Source organism: Pteropus vampyrus, unplaced genomic scaffold (assembly GCF_000151845.1).
Source record: "Pteropus vampyrus isolate Shadow unplaced genomic scaffold, Pvam_2.0 Scaffold6, whole genome shotgun sequence".
Taxonomy (NCBI): Eukaryota; Metazoa; Chordata; class Mammalia; order Chiroptera; family Pteropodidae; genus Pteropus; species Pteropus vampyrus.
Genome location: NW_011888787.1, coordinates 9,925,508 through 9,947,780, shown reverse-complemented (window position 1 = coordinate 9,947,780; position 22,273 = coordinate 9,925,508). Strand labels below are relative to the sequence as shown.

The 22,273-nt window shown below is 37.9% G+C and overlaps 1 protein-coding gene across 2 annotated transcripts in view; it reads left to right on the top strand.

Annotated features, from left to right (window-relative positions):
* The window catches only part of NTNG1 (netrin G1), a 301,700-nt gene that overhangs the window by 234,862 nt on the left and 44,565 nt on the right, over positions 1–22,273 (top strand). The window contains exons 6-7 of one of the 2 annotated variants that reach the window (XM_011368146.1): positions 5,887–5,952; positions 21,244–21,378. The exons of the other annotated variant lie outside the window; for it this stretch is intronic. Of the exons in view, the coding sequence (XP_011366448.1) occupies positions 5,887–5,952; positions 21,244–21,378 (201 nt within the window). The remainder of the gene's footprint in view (positions 1–5,886; positions 5,953–21,243; positions 21,379–22,273) is intronic. 2 annotated transcript variants of the gene reach the window in all.

Here is a 22,273-nt window from a genome sequence, read left to right as displayed (position 1 = left end):
AACATTAGGACGTAGCTGCTTCTTTAATCCTGAAGAATAAATCAAATATTTCAATGAAGGCGGGGAAAGTATCCCCTACCTTAAAAAAAAGAAAAGAAAAGAAATTCAAGAGGTTTAGCAGTCTTTATTGACAACAATTTTTCACCTTGAGCAAATTGACTTTTTTCGCATGTTAATCTTTTACCAGGTGAATTTAGAATGTAGAGCCACTTTTTAAGTGTGAGCTGATATCTGCACCTTTGCTGTTATCTCTTTGTGGGGGCACATGGAAATTCCTAACTTAAACAAAGATTTGCCAAGATCTCCGAAACGTCCTAGGATGAACCTTCAAACATGTAACTGTGAACTCCCGCACTGAGAGTGTGGGTATCATTGAAGTCTTCGAGTACCAATAGGGAGCTGGCCAACTAACGGTTCCACGTCCCTGGGCAGAGTTAGAGCTTCTGCTTAGAACTGGTGGGAGATGTTCCCACATGTCTATACAATTCCATTTTTAAAATGGTGAATCTGAGCCTCAGAGTGGCCAAGCAACTTGCCCAATGTAATATGTCTAGGAAGGCTTATCTGACTCCAAAAGCTACACTCATTACATTATATCAAACGAAATAGGTTAGAAGGAAAAATTCTAGATTTATTGACTCCTACTCCAGACTCTTTATAATCCACTACACTGCACTTTAGACCTGTTGATCCCTGAATTGACCCATTTCTGTGCAAGGAACTTTAGCGTCTTGGAGGAAAACAAATTCATTTTCAGGTACCTCACTGTGTCATCAACAGAAGTCAATGATTATCACATCTGAAGAGAGGGAGTAGAGGACTGAGACTGTCCCCACATTAAAATAAATATGTCCTTCCTTTAGCACCAAAAGTCTTTAATATGCTGAGGAAGAAGAAAAATGTATAGATGTCAAATGTATTACAGAACATAGGACATTTCATGAAATTAGCTATGCAAATTGTAGAACATGCTTGTCCGTGTTCTGTGACAGTAAAAATCCCTTTTTTTAAATCAAGATAGTCCCAGTAAAATAAAATTCCATGTGTTATCTCAAGGACAGACCTACCACTGCCGCATTAAACTGTCTTCCTTACCAGTTTAATGATGCTACATTTCCAAGAGTAGGCAGCTCGCTGTGAAGATGGTAAGATTACCTCCAAGGCCCGAGGGAGTCCTTCTGGAGAGCTTGACGGTTTTCTGTAGATTCCTTTCTAGGCATCAATAATGTTTCCAGATTCCCTGAGGAACAACAGCAGTCACTGTATAAACGCAAAGGGACCTTGTGACTTTGTCTCCACCTGATAATTTTCTCACACACGCCTGGAAGAAGGATATTTAATGAAGGCTCACTAACATCCTCTCAGCGGTGGCTTTTCATATGCATGGTGGCAGCCTGTTTCCTACCATGTTTTAGAACCACAAAATTATGTAAAAGTTGGCGTTTATAGGAAACTTAAAGCGCACTGATCCAACATCATCATTTTACAGATAAGGCAACTAAGGCCTAAATGAATTGTCTAAGTCATCTGGATAGCGGCCAAGGCAGGAGTCCAGCTAAATGTTCAATCTCTAAACTAGAACTCCTTACACTTCAGCATGACATTAGAATTTGCCTTCTCATTTGATTAAACCACCAAAGTATGGCATACTATATGGCAGACTATTCTAGAAAAAAACAGATGGGAAAGCATGATCACAATTTACTCTGTTTTTAAAGGGTATACACAAAGTGAGTTGAAAGCTGCCTATGATTCACACGAAGTGAATGCCATGTATGATAGAAAACAACTTAATAATCTAAAACAATCCTACCTCTAAAGCTTTCTTGATGTAAAAAATGTTTTTAGCCTTCTGCTTCAAGCTTCCTTTTCAGCTTGATACAGTATGGAGTCAGCAATAGATGGATAGGTTTAGCAATTTTAACATAGTTTTTTCCAACTTATAGCCACAAAGAGTTTTCCTTGGCTCACAGAGGAGAAAAATTTTCTTCCAAAGACTCATTTTTATATCTAAGATCTGTTTTTCTGATTCATGAAAACAAAATTCAAGTGCCACAACCAAACTGGCACATAAGTTTTCTGAGTTCTCTCATTAATGAAAAAAAAAAAAAAATTCAGGTGAGATATTTGCTTCATAGTCTAAACTGATGTGCTTCAAAACTGAAAGAAACTTGGAATTTAACATTTTACCTTTGAATGTTAAAAATCAAATCTTTCTCACAGAACTCCAAAATAATTTCTATTGCTTTCTGAGCAATAGCATTAATTGATGTGGCTCTTGAACTGGATTGTTCCCTAAAGTCATCTTAAGTGAGCTTTTTTATGTATCAGAATCACTCACTTTGGGAACAATTAAGATTGCAAAAATTAGGGGGAGCACATTATTTTCCCATCTTTAATTCAGCAGGAACTGCTTATACTACAGTCATCTTATTTTTATTGCAACAGCAACCACAATTAGAACAATAAGCGCTAACTTTTATCAGATGCTCCCTACGATGACAAGCAAATATTAACTCATTCAGTCCTGACAACAACCAGCATCCCCTTTCTGCAGACAAGAAAGCTTAGTCACAGAGAATTTAAGAAATTTCTTCTAGTGATAGAGCTGGGATTTGAATCCAGCCTGAGCTCCATTTAAATGTACCGTATCTTAAATAAGTTTCTACTAAATAGATATTTTTTAGGCTTCCCATAGATGTAATTTGAAAAAACAATGACAGTAGAGTAATAGACTATGATGGGCATTTCAGCTATTTTTTTCAAGGAGGCAGTTGTGGAGTATATGGTTGTGGTCTCCATACTCCCAGAGCCAAAGCCTTTGGAGTCTAGTCCATTTTCTTGGATGGGGCCAGGATCCTTAAAAGAAGAGATCTCCATAAAAAGGCTATTCTTAACTGATTGGCCATCTAGTTCCACTGAACAGATATGGTGATCCATCCCCTCACCTCGATAATAACTTCTCACCTCCAGTTTGGGTTCACCAAGACAGCGGAAAGCTACATAGTAAGAACAGGCACAATGATTTTTCTTTCACGCAGGAAACTCTTAATCTCCTACATCCTCCAAAGAGCGTGTGCCTCATCCCAACAACCTTCCTCCTTCATGGACTTCAGTGCGAGCCTGCTAGGTCATGAGAGAGCCACTGGAGTGATGAACCTAATAGCTGAGAGAAACCTTAGAGGCCTTTGAGTCCAGCACCTCTTACAGATAAGGAAACTGAAGTTCAGAAATATTAACAGCCAGACCACCCCCCTCAGTAACAGAACTAGGAGCAGACTCTTAATCTTCCCATTCCCAATACCCTTTGCCTTGCAACAAACTACCACACTGACTCATGGATATTCCCTAGTTAATTCATGAAAGAATGAAATTAATAAATTCGGCAACAGTTCACCTAAAGAGATAATGCAAATACTGTTGATGTATTCTAATTTTTTTGATTTGCAATTTCTAACTACTCAAACAAGTGGTCCACTGCTATTATGAAACAAAATAAATTTAAAAATTTAAGATGAATGAGATATTAAAAATCTCATAGGGGCCACAAATTTCAATATCTTTTTGTTTTCAGGGCATTTTTACTCCCAAGAAAGACATAGCACATAAAATTTTGTTCCAATGGAGATATGTGTAGATTAGATTAGGCTTTTCACGTGATGACTGCTGGTGGTTCTGACTTTTAATTATTCAAAAAGGTTAGGCATCCCACATAATGAAAATTATTTGGGGGAAAAAATGTCTAATTATATTCCCAGGAAAATACACTGGCTACCCTCCTCCCACCTCCCCAAAAAAACTTAAGTACACAGTACAGAAGAAAATTATATTCTAGAGAGAATCCAGACTATAACAGAGGTGTGTATCTTGATAATTCCCCACAGGTCAAGTAGTTATCAATTAAAAAGTAGAATGACCTACATTAATTTTTATACATAAAGGAAGATGCTTAAAATGGAACTTCAGCATCCTAGGGAAAAATAAAACACTAAGAAAAGAGTATACCAAAATATAGGCATAACCAGATGTTTAACATATTGGAATATGGAATAAAGTTTAATTCATGATGTTAATTTTTCAAAACTCCCAAATTGATATAATGTAAAATTTTTGTGTTAAATTTCTTGGCAAAGCTTACTAACAAAATAATCATATTGTTACTTTAATTTCATCAAGACAAACCAGTCATTGACACTTGCCATTAAATTATAAGCATCACCCTACTTATGACCTGGATTTGCCTCTTCTACAGGCAAAAGATAGAACCATTTCAACAAACTAAAATTTTGTTAATTTGCTGCTAATAATATAATTTTCTATATAAAGTCATAACAATGGTTTGAAATTTTTCCTAAATAACTTCTAGAAATCATATTAATTTCCTGAAAATGCAAATTTCTAGTTTTTCAAAAGTGATCATCATGGTTCAAGTAGGCTTGTTCTGTTCATTCAATATCTACCCATCACCAAAATGCTCAAGTAAAAAGCAAAATTCAGGATACAGCTTGCATATTTTGCTGCATGTTCTCAAATATCTTTTTAGTAATATCTGGATACAGATATTGAAAGTTATTACACGCTTTTTTCATTTATAAATTTTGACAGAGCGATATCAACATTCAAATTTCCTTTGCTTTTTGTGTGCATACACACATACACAGCAACAGTAGATCAGCTTTTTGAACAAATATTTAAAAAAAACCAAAGTTGTAGTGAAAGTCCCATGTCTTACAAGAATGTTATTTGCTGTAATCTAATTATGGAGGAAATAATCTGATAATACCTGTTCACAGTAGCCTAACCACTTGATTATCAATTACTCAATTATTAGATATTTGCTGAGGCCTTCTGCAAGGCTTTGCCCTTCCTCAAAGAGGTCCAATCTAATTATGGAGATGAGAAATAGACCTGTGAAATTTAAACTAGCACTATTAAAACTCATGTTTATCCACATGGCAATGAGGAATCAGAAGCACAGACAGTAACATGCTACATGCATTTAGAGGCGAAGGCTCCCCTTGTGGACTGGGGTGGTCTCAAAGGACCCCACAAGAGATGTGATTTCGAGCTGACCTCAGTGTATGGTAGATTTGAGTCATGAAATGACTGCTTCAATAGTTCAGCTTAGCAAAAATGTTTTAAAGCATCCAATCCTGCTTTTCCAGTTATTTTTATACTAGTGAATCTAAGGAAGAAATAACATCAATTCTTAAATTAACAATGCTTATAATTATTACTGGATTGGAACCAATAACTCTAGAAATATAATTTTAGGTAAATACATTATGAAAACATTTACGCACCCATACATGCGTATGATTGGAAGCACCTTGGACTATTCTCCTTAAGGCAGAATCACCAGTAATCCCTCTCTTTCTTTCTCTGAGAAATTGCATCAGTAAAAATAGGAAATAAATCCACTTCTTTGCAGAGATAATGGCTCACACTTAAAACATGCCCCAAAGAATCTCTCACGAAAGACTAATGCAACCAGTTCATATCTGTAAATATAAATTACAGAGACTGGAATCCTCAAGTGAGAAATTATTTCTTTTGCATTATCTTCCAGTTTCAGGCACCAGCTTTATGTAAAGTGTGAATTGCTGAAGTCTCTATTTGGTTATGTGTAAGAACACTCTATCGCCAAAGTAAATGTGTATAGCTTGGTTAGGGAGGGCACTCTCTATATTTAATGTCCATTCAATGTTTTGGGAATCATCAATTGCTTGCTCTTGTTCGGTGCCGGAGTCATGTTTTGTTAAGTGCATCACAGCCAAGGTAAAGAGCAGATGTGTGGTTTGTGTCTTTGTCCATATAATTTTCTGTTTAGACCAAATGACATGATAGCTGAAAATAACATACCCTGATTTTTCCTGATGCATGCAGATCCTCCCAAGTTTAATAGGATATGGCCGAATATTTCTTCCCTTGAGGTTTCTAACCCAAAACAAGGTAGGAGCATGTAAAATTCCTACTGATATAAAATCCCACATGTTTAGGGGGAAAATCCCATACACCATTTTTTTTAGCACTACATAAGAGCAATATCATAAAAGCCATGTCTTCGAAAGGATCATAATTTGAATATTTTTTTCTAATATGTAGAGTGTCCCAAAAATATAGTGAAAGATGTAGGATAAAAATAAATGGCATAGAAGTTATAAACACTTTATTAACTTTACATTTAACGTCAGTCTGTCTCAAGAAAAGTCTAGTTATATTGCCATCAGAGTATAGAGTATCAATAATAATTCTTCAAAACTTGTGAGTGGAACAGGCATCTTTTCACTGTCTCCCTTTTGCCTTTCTTAAGTAAACTGGTATGTCCGTTGTGTGGAGGGTGAGGGAAGTAAACATAAAGGCAGTATTACAGTCCCCAAGGAGATCCATTTTCTTTTACTTTTGCTCCATAATGACTTACAGAAATTTGGAACACTCTTTCTCTCTCTCTCTCTGTCTCTCTCTGTCTCTCTCTGTCTCTCTCTGTCTCTCTCTGTCTCTCTGTCTCTCTCTGTCTCTCTGTCTCTGTCTCTCTCTCTCTCTCTCTCTCTCTCTCTCTCTCTTCCCCACTTCCTCCTTCCCTCCCTCTTCCTCTTCCTCTCCTTCTCCATCTTTCCCCCTCCCCCTCCCTCCTACCCTCCCACATCACAGTATATTTTCTCTGTTGGAGCTTTATGAATCAACAATCATTTCCACCAGTATTAAGAACAGCTTGCATTCTGTCTGTCCTTATAGCGGTCATTATTTTCCGACTTCTAACATCAACAATAAATAAATACATAAAAGAGAGATACTGACAGACAGCAGCAGTGTGATTACACAGGAAGAGATAGAACTTTTAAAAACTGGGCAGTAAAAGTCATAAGATGCAACATAATAGTAAATTCACAGTAACATCTAGTTACTTATTTAGACATGTATAAATAGGAGTTTATTTTAATAGAAAATTATATTCTTTTGTCTCTTCCTTCTCGAAAAAATAAAAAAGGCACATCTTTGGCTTCCACCTTCCTTCATTATATACAGGATGTTCCTTTTAAACTAATGAATACAGATGGAGGAGGAAATGAGCAAAAGGAGGAACCAGGAAATAGCTGCTAAGCAAAACAAAATATATTAGCAATTTGTTGAAGAGTCAAATTGGAAAGGCTGCATTTTCCGTCCTTGATCGGTGATGAAATCGAGACTGTCCTAGATACATACATTACTAGTAAATAGAATTATCTTAATCATCTGCTCCAAATGAATTTTTTCAAGTTTCTGCATACATATGTGGAAGAAATACAGATCAACCTCACCCCTATTCAGGGGAGCTTTGGTAGCTTTGTTCCTTGGCAAGTTTAATGACAGCATCTTCAGTGAAAAGTCACTGAGTATTTCCCATTGAATTTCATAGCTCAATAAATTACACAAGATGATATCTAATACTTAACACTTCTCCACAGTGAGTTTTGATATGAACAGAATTATGTGTTGTTCAAAACCTGAAACAGACCCATTTAATTATTTCACTAAGTTTTTTGTGAGTGTCACAGAACTAAAAGCTCTCAGAAACATCTTTAGTTAATGTCAGCTGCAGTTTTTTTAGAATGTGGATAATGAGTTCAAATGAATTTATTTAGGAAACAGCGCAGTTGAATGAAGTGCTTGAACTTGCGATTTGAGCTAAAGGTGCATTTTCCAACAGAGGCCAGTTCCGTGTAGCCACATTTATCTTGTCAACATCTGCAAAGAACATCAGGCTCTACACTATTTTTACTGTTTTCAAAAGCAACTCTCCACAAATAATTGGAAAAGAAGTGGCGAGTAAACTTAGAGATCCCTGCCATTAACAAATTGATATCATCACAAAGGTAATAAATGTTGAGAAGAAGACTACATTTTCGAAAGGTAGACAGATTCAAGGTGCCTCTGAGATCGAGATCCAGGTGCCCCTGAGTGGTTGACCCTTGTGGCTAGATTCTGTGATGTCTGATCAGTTGAACGAAAATAGTGTAACTGGTTCCCATGTAGGTGAGCTTATGGTCGTACAGAGAAAATGGTATGGTGAACTGAGGCAACGATATTGCTAATTAACTCAGCAACATGACTACTACTTTAAGAGAGGGCCGATTGAGGACCCCATATTGTTACTAAAATAATCTTTATATAACGGAATTTTTTACTTAAGTGGTAATTCTTGCCTCTGAAATTAAAAGCTACCAAAATTTATTTTTGACGAACTATTTTCAGCCAAATATAAGACTTCCCTTTGACTGAAACAAACTCTCAGAAACAACAGATACAAATAATCTCTTCATTGAGGGCTATTTGTCGAGTGGGTTGATGATAAGTCATTACAGTTTGAACGTTTCACGATTGTTTCTAATGTGCTGTTCATTCTTTTAAACCTATCCAGTTGCTCCCAAAGTAGCTTTGTCAACAGTATCTTCTGTTCAAGTTGCAAACCACAAGAGAGGTAGGAATTCTTGGATTCATACAGTGATTTCATGGTGTTATGTGTTGTGAAACATTGCACTGTATGAATCTGGAATATCTGTGAAGTGTACCCATCAGCTTATTGGTGAGGCATGTTGACTGATATCGATCAATGCATTAAATAGTACTGAGAATGTCATCTGTAAGAGGGGGAAGAGGCTTCACTCAGAAATTTACTGCAAATTAAAAATGCTGCAACATTTGTTTTCTAAAAGATTAACGTGTGAATAAGCATCGTAACAGCTTAGTTTCCTGCTTAAAATATGAATGTTAGAGTATTAACATTGTTATTCGTTTGCATTGAAAATATGGAAACCCACTTAGAGTGAGTTTCAAGGATGCTTTTCATGAGGACACAATGGCAGGTTCCATGTATGGTGCCCATTTGACTTTGCAACAAATAGCATACCTTGGAATTTCTACTTCCAAACATTATTCAGAATGAATTTTAAAAGATACCAGTGAAGATCTGCACTGGGTTAAGCATTGATTATAACCTAAAAACGATAATTATATTACTGTCTTTAAATGAAAGTGAGCAGTATCTCATCTGTGACTCATGAATGGCCCATTCCAGTGAGCATCTGTCATTCACAGAATGAAGATTTTTCAGGAAACATAAAGACTCCTGTTTTTATTTCACCATTTTTCTTTAAATGTCCTATGTGACAGGTGTGTCTTGTTTTCCACCCTTGACTGTTGGGCATATGTTATGTTTTTCTTTTCTTTTTTTTTTTTTTTTTTTTTTTTTTTTTTTTTTAAAGGCAACATCTCTCACAAATAATATATTTATTAACAAAATCTGAATTTAGTTTGACCTACTCGGTGAAAGTGACCGTAATAGCTTCCCTAGTCCTTATGGAATTTAGTCATTTTAATCAACGTTGAATTTCTCCTTCTGTGCATATAAAGGAAGAAACTAGTCAGGAGATGGGAAAAGCAAAACCAATAGTTTTTAAACCACGTCTCAAACTTTCCTTACATGTGCTTTTACCTATGGGATATTGGCAGTGCCCTTCTGAGAGGCTTCCAAATGGATTTGAAATCCAGGGAAATATGTTCTTTAAAAACAGAGCAGCTACAGGTAGGTAGGTTATCGATCCTTTCTGGGCACGTGTGCATATCATAAGGCAGTCGAGGAGGCCACAGTGGGGATGTTGTTTCTTAGCTACAATATGCAGATCTACACAAAGAAACCAAGGAGGTGAAGGAGGAAGAAAACAACAGGGACTTTTACAAAATCCCTGTCTCTCATGTCATCTCAAGCAGGCTGGATAAACAAGGGGCCTCTTGACCTGGAATTTGACCCTGCCTCATTGAATCTCTGGTTTCTTGGTTACATGGCACTAATGAGGTCCAAACATATCTCCGGAGGCAGGAAGAAGCCACCTAATGAAGTAGCATTGTCATAGAAAAAAACCCACATAGTCATCAAATGCTGTGTATGGAAGAGCTTCAAAAGCTAGAGGAGGGTTGGTGAGGTGAGGAGCAGGGAAATGCTCTGCCCCCTCCCCAGGTGGGGGTCCCTTCTCCGTTAACGCGGCGAAAGGAAAATTCTTGTTAGAGTTCTAATTTATTCACTTCTATCAAAAGTCTTTTCCCCAAATCCTTTCTTTTTCAGTGACTAAAATGAATTTTCTCCAGCTCTGACTTTGAATAAGCTTTCCTCATTAGGCCGCAGAACATTTTTACCTGTGCCACAGTTAGAGTCCTTTATCCTACATTTATGTAGGTAGGTAACGTAATCATGTAATTAGAGCCAACCTGGGGAACAGTGAGAAAGAAGACACCTGGGGGAATTTAACCCTCTCCTCTTCTTAACGTTCTTTTCTCTCATTCTCTTCCTCTCCAACCTTTCGTTTTCCTGTACCTCCTGCCCGCCCACGTCTCCCCAACCAGTCTCAGAAAGGGGCTCTCAACCTTAGGAGAGGTCTGGGCCTTTCCTGACCTAGAAAGCCAACTTTGAACACTCCTTCTTCTAAATCACTTCTAGCTTTTATTGGTCTTAAGTAACTAGTTACTAAGGACCATATTATCATAACTGCCTTGTATGATATCACATATGTCACCTGGCAGATTTCACTGCCCCCACCACCCCCCAGGAGACTTTTGGTTGTCACAGCTTGGTGCTTGCTACTGCATCTAGTTGGTAGAGGCCAGGGATGCTTCTGAATACCATCCTGTAATATCCAGGACAACCAAGAATGATTCAGCCAAATATGTCAGTAGTGCCAAAGCGAGAAACCCATTAGACTTTGCAGGACTGGACCTCGCCTCGTTCACGTCCCCTGGTACAAGGCGGTGCTCAGTAAACATGCGTGGACAGTGTCTGCTGTGCCACAGCAGGCAGAAGTGTTTTAGAGACCCCTACAGCTTTGTTTACACAACGGTAATTAAAATTGTCTGGAAAAAATACATATAGTCTACAATGCAATTTGAGTTTGAAAAACTATGTAAAACCAGAGCAATGTTCAGAAATCTGCTCTTCCTGCCTAAATTGACCTGAGTAGACATATAGTCAACTCTGCTAAAATAAGTACTGACTCATTATATCTTGTTGTGTGGCTGCTGTTTTTCTGAACTCTTTAATATGTAAGATATAGCCAGACACTGATGGAAAGCAAACAATGGAGGAATGAACTTAAACATGACTTTCCTCTGTGTCTTCCTGTCTCCCAAAGGAAGTTGCCTCAGGATCATCATTGATTCGTTGATTCATTCATTTGAGACTTTTTGAGCACTTAGTGTGTGCTAGGCGATGTTTTGAGCTCTGTGGTTACAACAGCGAACAAAACAGACATGGTCTGTACTCATGTATTTACAATTGGGGTGTAAGGGAGAATATTTTTTAAATGTACTTTTCAGGTACTATAAAGCCTACAAAAAAAATTAAACAGGATTAAGAAATTGAGGACTTAGTGCGTTTGGGTCCAGGGCTGATACTTCAGATAGAGCAGTCACAGAATTTTCTTTGAGCGGAAAACTAAAAGCAAAGTAGGAAGCAAGTCACAGGGCTGTCGGGGGAGGAAGATTCTAGACGGAGGTAAAAGCGGAGTGCAGAGGCCCTGGGGACACGCTCGGCAGGTTTGCAGAGTAACACGGAGGCATTTTACTTTACGGTGAGTGAGGAAGAGATGATAGCAATGAGCCCCCCGGGGAAGCCTGGGACAAGATCAATGGGGGAATAAATGAGCTCGAATTCTGTCTGTTAATTTGAATGAAATGGGAAGCCATTAGGATTCTGAGCGGAGGGATGTCATGACCTAATTTAAGTTTCAAAAGAGTTATTCTGACTGCTATGTGGAAAGGAGACTGTTACAAAAATGGAAGCCAAGAAAGCAGTTTGGGGACAACAGCAGTCATCCAGGTGGGGGGACAGTGCCTTTAAGGATGAGGTGGAGAGAGGGTGTGAGATTTAGAATGTCTTTTAAAAGCATAGCCAGAGGATCTGTTGATAGATTGGTTGTCAAGGAAGAGAAAATGAGAGGTGGCAAGAACAACTCTGGGGATTTTGAGCTAAGCAGGTAGAGGAATGGAATTGTCATTTATTGAGAGAGAGTGGGCCACCTAGGTGAGTAGCAGGTTTGGGCGGGTAACCTCATAGCTCAGTTTTGAACATGTTAAGGTTGATATTAAACGTCCAAGTGGAGACGTTAAGAAGTATATCAGTCTGGATGAAGTCTCACTAACTGACCCTGACTGGGGACTTGGTCCAGGCTGGAAATAACTGTTTTGGAGAGGCTGGCTTATAGACGGTTGATAAAGTCATGAGGCTGGGTGCAAAACCCTGGCGTGGGGTGAGCCTACACAGCAAAGGGGTCCGCGGACAAAGCCCTGAGACATCTGAGGAGACAGGACAAAAAGCAAAAGAGAGGGGGAAGCAGTGGCGGGTGAGAAAGGCGGAGAACCCCCAGAGAGAGGGGTGTGGCTCAGGAGCCCCTCGTTGCGGAAGGGCGGCCAGGCAGCCCCCAGGGCCCCGCTAAGGTTCATGGTCATGAACGCAAAGTGAGACTGGTTTCAAATGGCTGGAGAAAAACTCCAGCCACATTTAGCTTCTAGGGTGTAGGCACGGAGAGGCAACAAGTTGGATTTAACCAGGATTGGGTTTACCCCAGAGACTGTGATGGGGGGCAGAGGGTAGCGGACAAGGGAGATGAGAATATATGAAAGGAAGTGATTGTGAGGATAGACCACGCGTTCTATACTTTGTAAAAAGAGAAAGGAGGAGATGGTAGGTGAGCGCATGGGAGGATCAGAGAATTATTGAGCTATTAATATCATCCCTTAAGGATCTGGATATGATAATGCAGCTCAAACTATATCATTAATGATTATCAATGGATTCTATGCTTATGCTGAAAGACTAGTTACTACAGAGTGGTAAATTAACAGAATGCTGAAAAATAATTTAGCAGTTTAAAAATCGTATTTGATATGCCTTGCATTTATATAGTTTTCTCACGTATTTCAGATCAGTTTCAAAGTTTTTTCTCACTTTTTATTCTCAAATGTATCATGGCCAGAGAAGATAGCTTTATCAAAGTCTCAGAGGAGCCTAAAAGTGTTAAAAGAATCAAATGACTATTAGCCCATTTTCTAGATTATAAAATCTTTTAAATACCCACTTATTTTCTAAAACAAATTTATAATATTGGGTGTTTAGCTGAGTATGATTGAGTATATAATTATATAATTATTTATGTAATTTTCTGATCAAAATTAATAAATTGGTTTTCAAAAAAGGACCCAGAAACAAATAGTTAATGTCATCACAGAGATGTATACTATTCATTAAATTCAAAGAATAGTAGGTAACAGTGTTGCATTTGACATATCTATGGAGATTCATGGACTGAGTTTGAAAGTGTTGAACTTGGATATCTCTGGGTAAAGCCTTGTCGGATGGAGCTCAGCCTGCAGTTGTGGCCACCGAGTGGATCTTACAGAATCCTTCAAATACGCACAAAGGACCCGTGCTGTGAAACCTCTCCAGCCTTAAACTCTACACTTACCCGACTTCCTGCCTTTACACATTCTATTCCTTTTACCTGAAATGCTCGTGTTAAGTTAATTTTTCCTAACTCCTTGCAAGTTAAATGAATTCCTCCTTAGATCACTTTGTGGCATTACTAGTTTTCTTACCCCGTGCTCTTTTGTCTTCCACTTATCTTAACACACGTTTGATTGTCTTACCCACGAAACGAGCCTCTCGACACCAAGGACTTTTGTGTAGTTCTGAAAAGTTCCTAGGATGACTTTAGGCCCATAGAAGATGCTTTGGGAAAAAGTTGGATCAATTCTCTTAGGTGCACAAAGGGCCAACCTGGGGTGGGGAACGTGGAGGAGGACAACCGGTAAGGGAGGCTCTGAGGATGGGGCCTTTGGTGCCCACCTCTCGGGAATCCAGGCAGCTCAGAAGAAGTCCTTGGGAAGCAATTATATTTGGAGAGCTGGGCCTCCTTACTACTCTGGGGTGGCTCCAAGCCAGAAAGATTCTCCCTGTTTCAAACCTTCAACCAAGGAAAGTTCTAGAGGCCTTCCAGGTTTCCTAGGGAGTTAGAAATGCCAGCTTAAGCAAGGTGTCACTCAGGAAGATGTAGTGTATTGGAGTGAAATGCTTGTTTTCTAAGAGAATTTAATTTAGTGAGCTGTAATTCTGTTGTTGTTGTTGTTGTTGTTGCTGTTGTTGTTGATGATGATTTGGCACATCTTAACTACTAAGCTCATGCAAGTATTTTCTTACTCCATCCCACACATTGAGTCCCAAGGCCTCCTCCCAGTGCTCTCCTCCCTCTGGTTTCTCTGGGTCCCCATCCTGATCCCCGCTCCCCCGCAGCACACATGCAGTGATACGGATCACCTGGAATAGAGGAAGTGACTTGACTTCAGAACCCTCCCCTTCTTCTCGCCTTTCTGCTAAGCATCTGGAGTCCCCAAGGTGCTGGCCCCATTCCTGGGTATCGTCTACTCTTCATCATTTCCTATGTCATCCTCTGCTTCTGTCCAAATTCGATTTTATTCTGTTAGGACCTTGAGTTTAACTTTCTACTGTAGTAACTAGCTCTCCAGTCAATTAGTCTACAGTGTTCTGATGAGTAACAGCGTGTTAATAAAAAGGGAGGGGGCTAGTCACCCCTCCTTATTCTTCCTTATTCATTGTTGATGAATTTTTTAGATTATAAAATCTCTAGATTATAAAATCTTTTAAATACCCACTTATTTTCCTTTTACTCTGGCCATCAAATGCAATACTTCTAAGATTTTATCTAGGCCAAAGAGTAATTCAGAACCTTGCATAGTGCCTGGCACACGGTAGAACAATACAATAAAATATGTGCTGAGTGAATGAATGAATGAATGAATGGGCTGAAATAAGGACTGTGTTCGGTTTCCTGGTGAGATAAAATAGAAGCCAGACATTAAAAAGAGGAGTATTTTTAGATAAACATGGTTCTCAATATCATGGTTGACCTTCCTCATGAATGTCCAGCCACGCCTACCCCTATATTTTGAAAAGACGAATTAGATTTGCCACCTAATTATGATTATTGCTACCAATAGAGGCTTTGTCTTTACCACTTCTTTTTAAAAAGTTGGATTAGAGTCACCTCTTCTTTGGTTGAGATGAAACAGAGAGGAAATCGAGTCACTGGCCACCTCCCCTCCGCTCTCTCCTCCTTTCTCCATCTCCTTATCTAGTTCTTATTGCCCTTCTCTCCATCATCCCTAAGCCTCAGGGCAAGACAAAGGGAAAAAACCCGGGGATACAGTGACTAACTAATCCTTCTTTTGTAGCAGACTTATCTTGAAACTTGGAAGGAAAAGAAGTCTTAAGAGCCTCTTTTTTATACAAATAATCTCCCTGCTTTATATACTTTCTCTCACACATGAACAAACATGCAGATTTGGCCTGATGAAAGGCTTACGAAAGCCATCTTTCCTCTTAGCGTTTGGAGAAAAAAAAAAAACCCACAAAAGTAAAGAATTATTTCGTTGTTTGGATCCCTATTAAATTTGTCATGATTTCTATGAAACCCTGACCGAGTTACTGTCTTGACAGAAATGATAATGAGACTATAAACAAAGGAGCCATGGGTGATGACAGACTCAGGCCCTAGATGCTCACATACTTCCTAACCTCTTTTTTAAGACTGCAAATATGAAGAGAAAATGAGGGAAGCGATACAAAGACAGTAAAGTTCTCCATGTGCAAAAATTAGACTTTTGCGTCAGTGGAAAGCAAGCCTTCCCAAATATTAAAAGGTGTACACCTGCAAATGCTTCTGTTCATCTGGTCTGCCAAGAATTAACAATATCCAGTCATGTTCTGAATGTCCAAATTTTCTACCCTGCTTGAAACAGATGCTGCTTCCATGCCAGTCGCAACCACCTGTCGTCGCCATGTGTCATGTTGAAACGTGTCTATGTAATGCCATTCCGCCATCTTTTCTCCACTTCTCATTTTATCCAAGCATGTAGTGTGCTATTACTCTGCAATTGTATACACTCTGTATACATTTCTGTTCTTCCTTGCAAGATTGTGAATGCTTCGGCCACTCCAATCGATGCAGTTATATCGATCTGCTAAATACAGTCATTTGCGTGAGCTGTAAGCACAACACTAGAGGGCAGCACTGTGAGTTGTGCAGGCTGGGCTACTTCAGAAATGCTTCTGCACAGCTGGACGATGAGAATGTGTGCATAGGTCAGTTCCATTATAATTTCAGCTATTGTTCTGTGCCTTTTGAGCTATGGGGAGCTATTTAACATGGAGAGGCTGGTGATGTGCACCACGGCTGAGCCAGAATGAACTTTCTCATTGGTGAAAACATCTTTGTGGTAGAATTCACTTGTGATGGTTGAACTCATAGTTGGGGGATATATTTCAAATCCTTATGTTATTGCTGCTTTGAAGATAATGAGCTGAAAAATCATGTTTAGGAGATGAAGAATTTTTTTTTTTTTTGCATGAAATCTTAAAACCTGGTCATTTCAAACTGATCTTAAAATTACACTAGACAACGACTTTTGAAATGGAAACACATCATATGGAATTGAATTATAGGTATGAGAAATTAGGAAACAAACTCTTGCACATAAGTGGTAATCGACAAATATCAATTGGTTAAACATATCACCATTTGGAATAGAAAGCCACTAGCAACTGATAATGTAGTTTTCCTTTGTCATCCATAGTAAAGAAATTCCATTTATTGAATTTTCCTACAGCCCTCCAAAGGAGAAGCAATTTCTCAAAATTATTCTAGATGATTAATTCTCTTAGCTTCATGCGCCCTGGAAAACTGGGCCCACAGAGTTCCCTGGAGCACTGTCCCTACACACCATGACTACTGCTCACGTCAAATGGGGAATACCAGGGGCTCTTCCCATCCAAAAAGCCTTCTCCTACCTTTGCATGGTGGAATCTGCCTTTAAGAAAGGGTGCTGATGGAAAAAATAAGAAGCAATAAATGAAATTTCCCTTCATGATTTACTTGAAAGAAATGCACATATTCAAAGTGGTGAAGGCTACGTATCTGTTACCACACCAGTCAGTAACTATATAGGCAACCAATTTTAAAGGTAGAAGTTTTCACATACAGACTAATATAAACAGAACACATAAGCTGAAAAATGACGGGTGATCTTTTCATCAAAAAAAGAATCCAATCGATCTGCAATTCTGAGATTATCGTACTCTGATTGGATTGTCAAGGTCACATAGAAATTTGCCAAGTGTCTCATGAAATAGCTATGCAAGTTGTTTTGAAGTCCATTGGGCCAACCACATATAATACTGTTTATGTCTACAGTATGTTCTATTTTTCAAAGTCTTCCTTACTTATGGTTTGTGAATTAGTGGAAAAATCACGGGACTTAGAGGCCGGAGACCTGGGTTCAAGTCCCAGTTTGCTAATTTATTAGCTGTGTGCCTTAGGTAAGTCATTTGAGAATTCCTGGTCAAATTGGGATAATATGGGATGCACAGGAAACACTTGCTGAACTGTGGACTGACTTGTAAATATGTTTTTTTCACTTGATCCTCATTAACAAAACCGTAAGTATTTCACTGATAATTTCCACTTTTTTCTAGTTGAGAAAATAAGGCAAATTGACCCAAATCATACAGCTTTAGCAATAAGTTAGTTTCCTGACTTCAAAGCTTGAACACTTCCTCCCAACCACCCTGACACATTAGCTAAGCTAAATAATAATAAGTAAGACTTTTACTTATCTTGGTGTACTTTTGGATGACAGCGCAATTCCACCATGAGCTTGTGAGCAGAAAGAAGTTCAATTGCCTTCATAACACCTGGTTTACAAAGATTTGAGGGTACTAATAAAAACCAAAAGACATGTAGCTGTCTGAATTTTGAATGCAGAGTTACATTTCACTGAATGTCATTTGTAAAAAATATATAAATGTCATATTATAAATATGGAAACAAGAGAAAGGTAAAATAAATAAGAACACAAGAATAAAACCTAATCATTTTTTACAAAATACATAAAATTAAAATGTTGTATAATTTAATTTCATATGATTTTCAATTAATCCAAGAAAAGGCCTTGAGAGAAAAGATTTTATTCTGTAAAGTTTCTCATAGCAGGTGACTTAACAGTATCCCAATATGTTTCACTCAGAGTATTCTGTTCTTATGAAGGTAGGCCTTTTTCCAGTCCTAAAGTAATCTGTGAACTACAAAATCTGCATTTCCTTTCCAATTCTAAGAGGTAAAGTTCTATTGTAAATCTATTTTTGACTATCCACAGACAAGAACACAGCCCATTCAGCTTTTGTCTTTTAAATCACACAAACTAAAGATGAAATATAGAAAGCTTAATATACATTTTTGTATTCATTTCTACTTTTAAAAAATCAAGAGCAATTGTTTTTCCATTTCTAGAAAGTGTGTTAATTAAAATTATAAATCTTCAGAGGGTTTTATTTATTATTGAGGCAAACATGTTTCTATTCAGTATGTTATACTTTTTAAGCCAAATAAATTAATTGGTAAGCACGAAGATGAGTGTTTTTAGGTACCATTAAAATTACCTACAATAACCCCCAAATAGCAGAATTCCTTAAATTGTTGCTCTATTCCTAAGGGGTAAAATTGTTTTAAAGAATGAATCGAAAAATTTGGCTAGCTGATATACACTGTAGTCTGTCTTTTGTCTTTAGTCTATAGAAACATATAATGAATCAATGACAATTTGAACTTCATCTTAGTTAGTCTTCTCTAAATTAAAAAAAAAAAAGGCACTTTCCCAATTTTTTCACAATTGGCAATCAAATCCCCCAGGAACCGCCCATACCTTTGACAGTGTCAACTCTGTGTTGAAATAGATGTCTTAGACTACTTGCATCATTTTATATTATGGCAAATATAAAATGCAGACTTTTTCATGTTGCCACGGTGGTTGCTGCTTTGTGATTCGTAGTGAATTTACCCATTTTCATACAAATTCAAGCACAGCCATGTCTCCAAAGATGCATGTAATTACCCTGTATGATGCAGCAATTACATGAAGATGACATCCTTGCATGATTCTGTTTCATAAAACTCAAGCATTAAGCAGGAAGCTAGAGGATACGTGGTTTGTGACCTTGGGTAATCACTGATAATAATCCCTGATAATAAGCTTGACATCAGAATGAAACACAGGGCTCAGCAATTGCTACTAAACATATCTCAAATTATGATGTGTTATTTTTTATTCCCCTTGAAATCCAAGATCAGGTCATCAGAGGTGCCATCTACAGAGCAAAGCAAACACAAGATACTTCTAATGCCCGTAACTCAATTGTAGTATAATTTTTAAATCAAACCTCCACAAGTATATCATAGTGTTTTTTAGTCTCACAGTCCTGCATATTCTTCTTAGTTTCATGAAATAAAATATAATTCTCCAAAGACATCTTCACCACCCCAACACCTACCATTGACCAAAGTCCCATAAATGATATTTTTTATATGTAAGGTGGTGTGTAGACTATACTTCTCTTGTCACTTATTTATATGACTGTTTGAATAACATTACACTTACCAACTTTTCTTATGAAAACCATTGGGTTGTACTGTAATTTAGATGTTCTACATTTTATTTACATTTTTTCACATCTGAAACCTTATATTAATCTATTGTTATGGGCTAATCGACTAGAACAGTATGTGAATTTATGTTGCCCAGCTATAACTCTACTCCCTGGCTTACAGAATGTTGATGATTCATTGTCAACTTACATACTTTATATAGTAAGAAACATATTTCAGTTTGGGTAGAAGTACAAACTTATACATACGTACAGAAAAACATTTTAAAGCCACAACAAAATTAGCGTTTAAAAAATTTTTAAACAACCCCTTATATACACACATTAAAATAGAAAATGCCCACTCAAAATAAAACTCTAGTTATTAAGGACAAACCAAGCCAGGCAAAGAGAAAACAATTTAGAGATTATTTAGTTTTATTTTTACCTATATATTTCATTATTAGTCTTATGTATATGTTTGTATCATACAAATGCAGAACTCAAAAAAAAATGACTTAATCAACATGAAATAAATCATAATTCTCAGGAACCCCACATTCTTTGAAGAAATTTTCTAATTAGTCCCTATGACAAAAATAGTTAGAGCCATGCCTCTGGACCTCTCTCTCTGCAACATCGAACCCCGAGTCTCCATTGTTAACATCATGTGCAACTTGATAATTTTAAACTGAAGTTCTCAGGGCTTTATGTGGTTGGTTTGTTGGTTGCTTGGTATTTTATTTATTTTTTAACAAGAAAACCTCTTAATGGGACCATTTTAAAATAAAGGAAACTGAGAGACAGAGAAACATATGAACTTGTCCAAGAGTATACAGTGGGGTAATTAGGATAGAAACTTTGGCCTACAAATTCCCAAAGCTACAAATTAGCTGTCATTACCTGTCAAGATAGTGGAAGCCTGAAGAATTCTGGTTCAGCCTTTAAGCAAAATAATGCTTCAGAAGTCAAGAATATCCTGTATAAGAATCTGTGAGGAATCAAGAAAATATTCTGTTTACTTTTTATTACACAAAGTTATATTGTCCTGCCAGCGGACATTATCATGGAAAATATGTCTCAAACGATGCCTATATTGAAATTTACTTGGGATTACAAAATTTATGTTTCTTTCACAATTGTTCATCTAAGCTGCATAAAAGCTGTACTAATGTGCCAGCAGATATAATATCTAAAGGCTTATCACAAAACAGTATGTATATAAATAAATAAGTTAAGGCACTATCCCAAGTCATAAAGTAAAACTGCCTTTGAATGAACAAAGTGCATTCATATTGCACTTTTAAAACGTTCAGCAATTCTCAAATATTGAGTGTAACAGATAAGTCCATTTGAAAAATTTAAAACAGATTTTACACTGATGGCATATTGATTTATCCTCAATATACAAACTCCTTATGGTGTTCATTAGACCATCTAAAAAGGCCCTAACAAATGGACTCTCCATTATGATCTGTTAGCAGTGAAGAGCATGATGTCTTATATCCTTGGAAGTTTTCAGTTGATTTCCTCCTATATCATAAAAATGATATCGTGGAAGGCTGAGCAGATAAATGGACCTGAAATGGCCATATTTACTAATGCATTTCATTAGTGGACATCTTTCTTTAACTAAGTGATGCGTTGATGAAAGTGACGCTTCTGTGTTGATAACCTACAAGCCATGCGGACTTCTCTCCAGCCTGTGTGTTGTCTTGTTTCTACAGAGTGTTATTGTAACCCTTTGGGCTCAGTCCATGATCGTTGTAATGGCTCAGGATTTTGTGAGTGTAAGACTGGAACAACAGGGCCTAAATGTGATGAGTGTCTGCCGGGAAATTCCTGGCACTACGGCTGTCAACGTAAGTAACTCTGGGAGCTGCCCTCTGCCTGCTGCAGCATGGCTGATTCTGCTTGTCTAGGCCCGTGCGTGCAGCTGCTCAGAGCAGAAAAAGACCCAAACCGCTGACAAGCTTTAAAAGCTACTCGACGCCCGAGCCTCTGGATAGGAGAGAGAGCAATCCATCAGCTGTCCAGCTGGCTTCTTCGAAGCCCAACTTCGTGCCCTCTGATGGCTGGTGCAACTTATATTGAAATATTGTACGCGGAACCGTGTACCTGGCCAGACCGTAAATTAAGTGGCACTATAGGGACCCAGCTTGAAAACCCTCACCGCAAAATGAAGGGTGGATGCGTCTGTGGTTAATATATTTCTTGAACTGGAAGGTACCCTGGAGCTCCAGGGTTCATAAATTAAATTATATCTACATAACTTATTACCACCCTTGCTATCATATCCATCACTGAATCTTAACCAAAAACCTAAAGGTAATAAATCTAAAGGATATTCAAATGCCAGGGTAAAATAAATGACGAAAATCAATATTGATTTTAAGCCTCTGAGGTTAGGCACCATTCAGCGAGCCTTAGACAAATGTCATTTGCTTTTGGTTCAGCCTCATTTCCCTGAGGATTATCAGACCTTCTTAAAAGCTTGTCAAGGCAGGTGGCATGTCGGTGTGTTCAGGGAACAGAAATTTAAAAATCTGAGCAGAAGCTTCCTTCTGTCATTCATAACCTTTCTGCTTTTTAATTCTACGCTAACTTTTTGTTCTACCTACACAGTCAGCTTCCTAATATTAAAGACCCACTGGGCAAATCCTCCAGAGCAGCACAGTCCAGCAGAAAACCGTGTTATCTGCTTTAAAAAGTAAAAATAAATAGAAGAAATTGATTTTTAACAACTTATTTTACCCC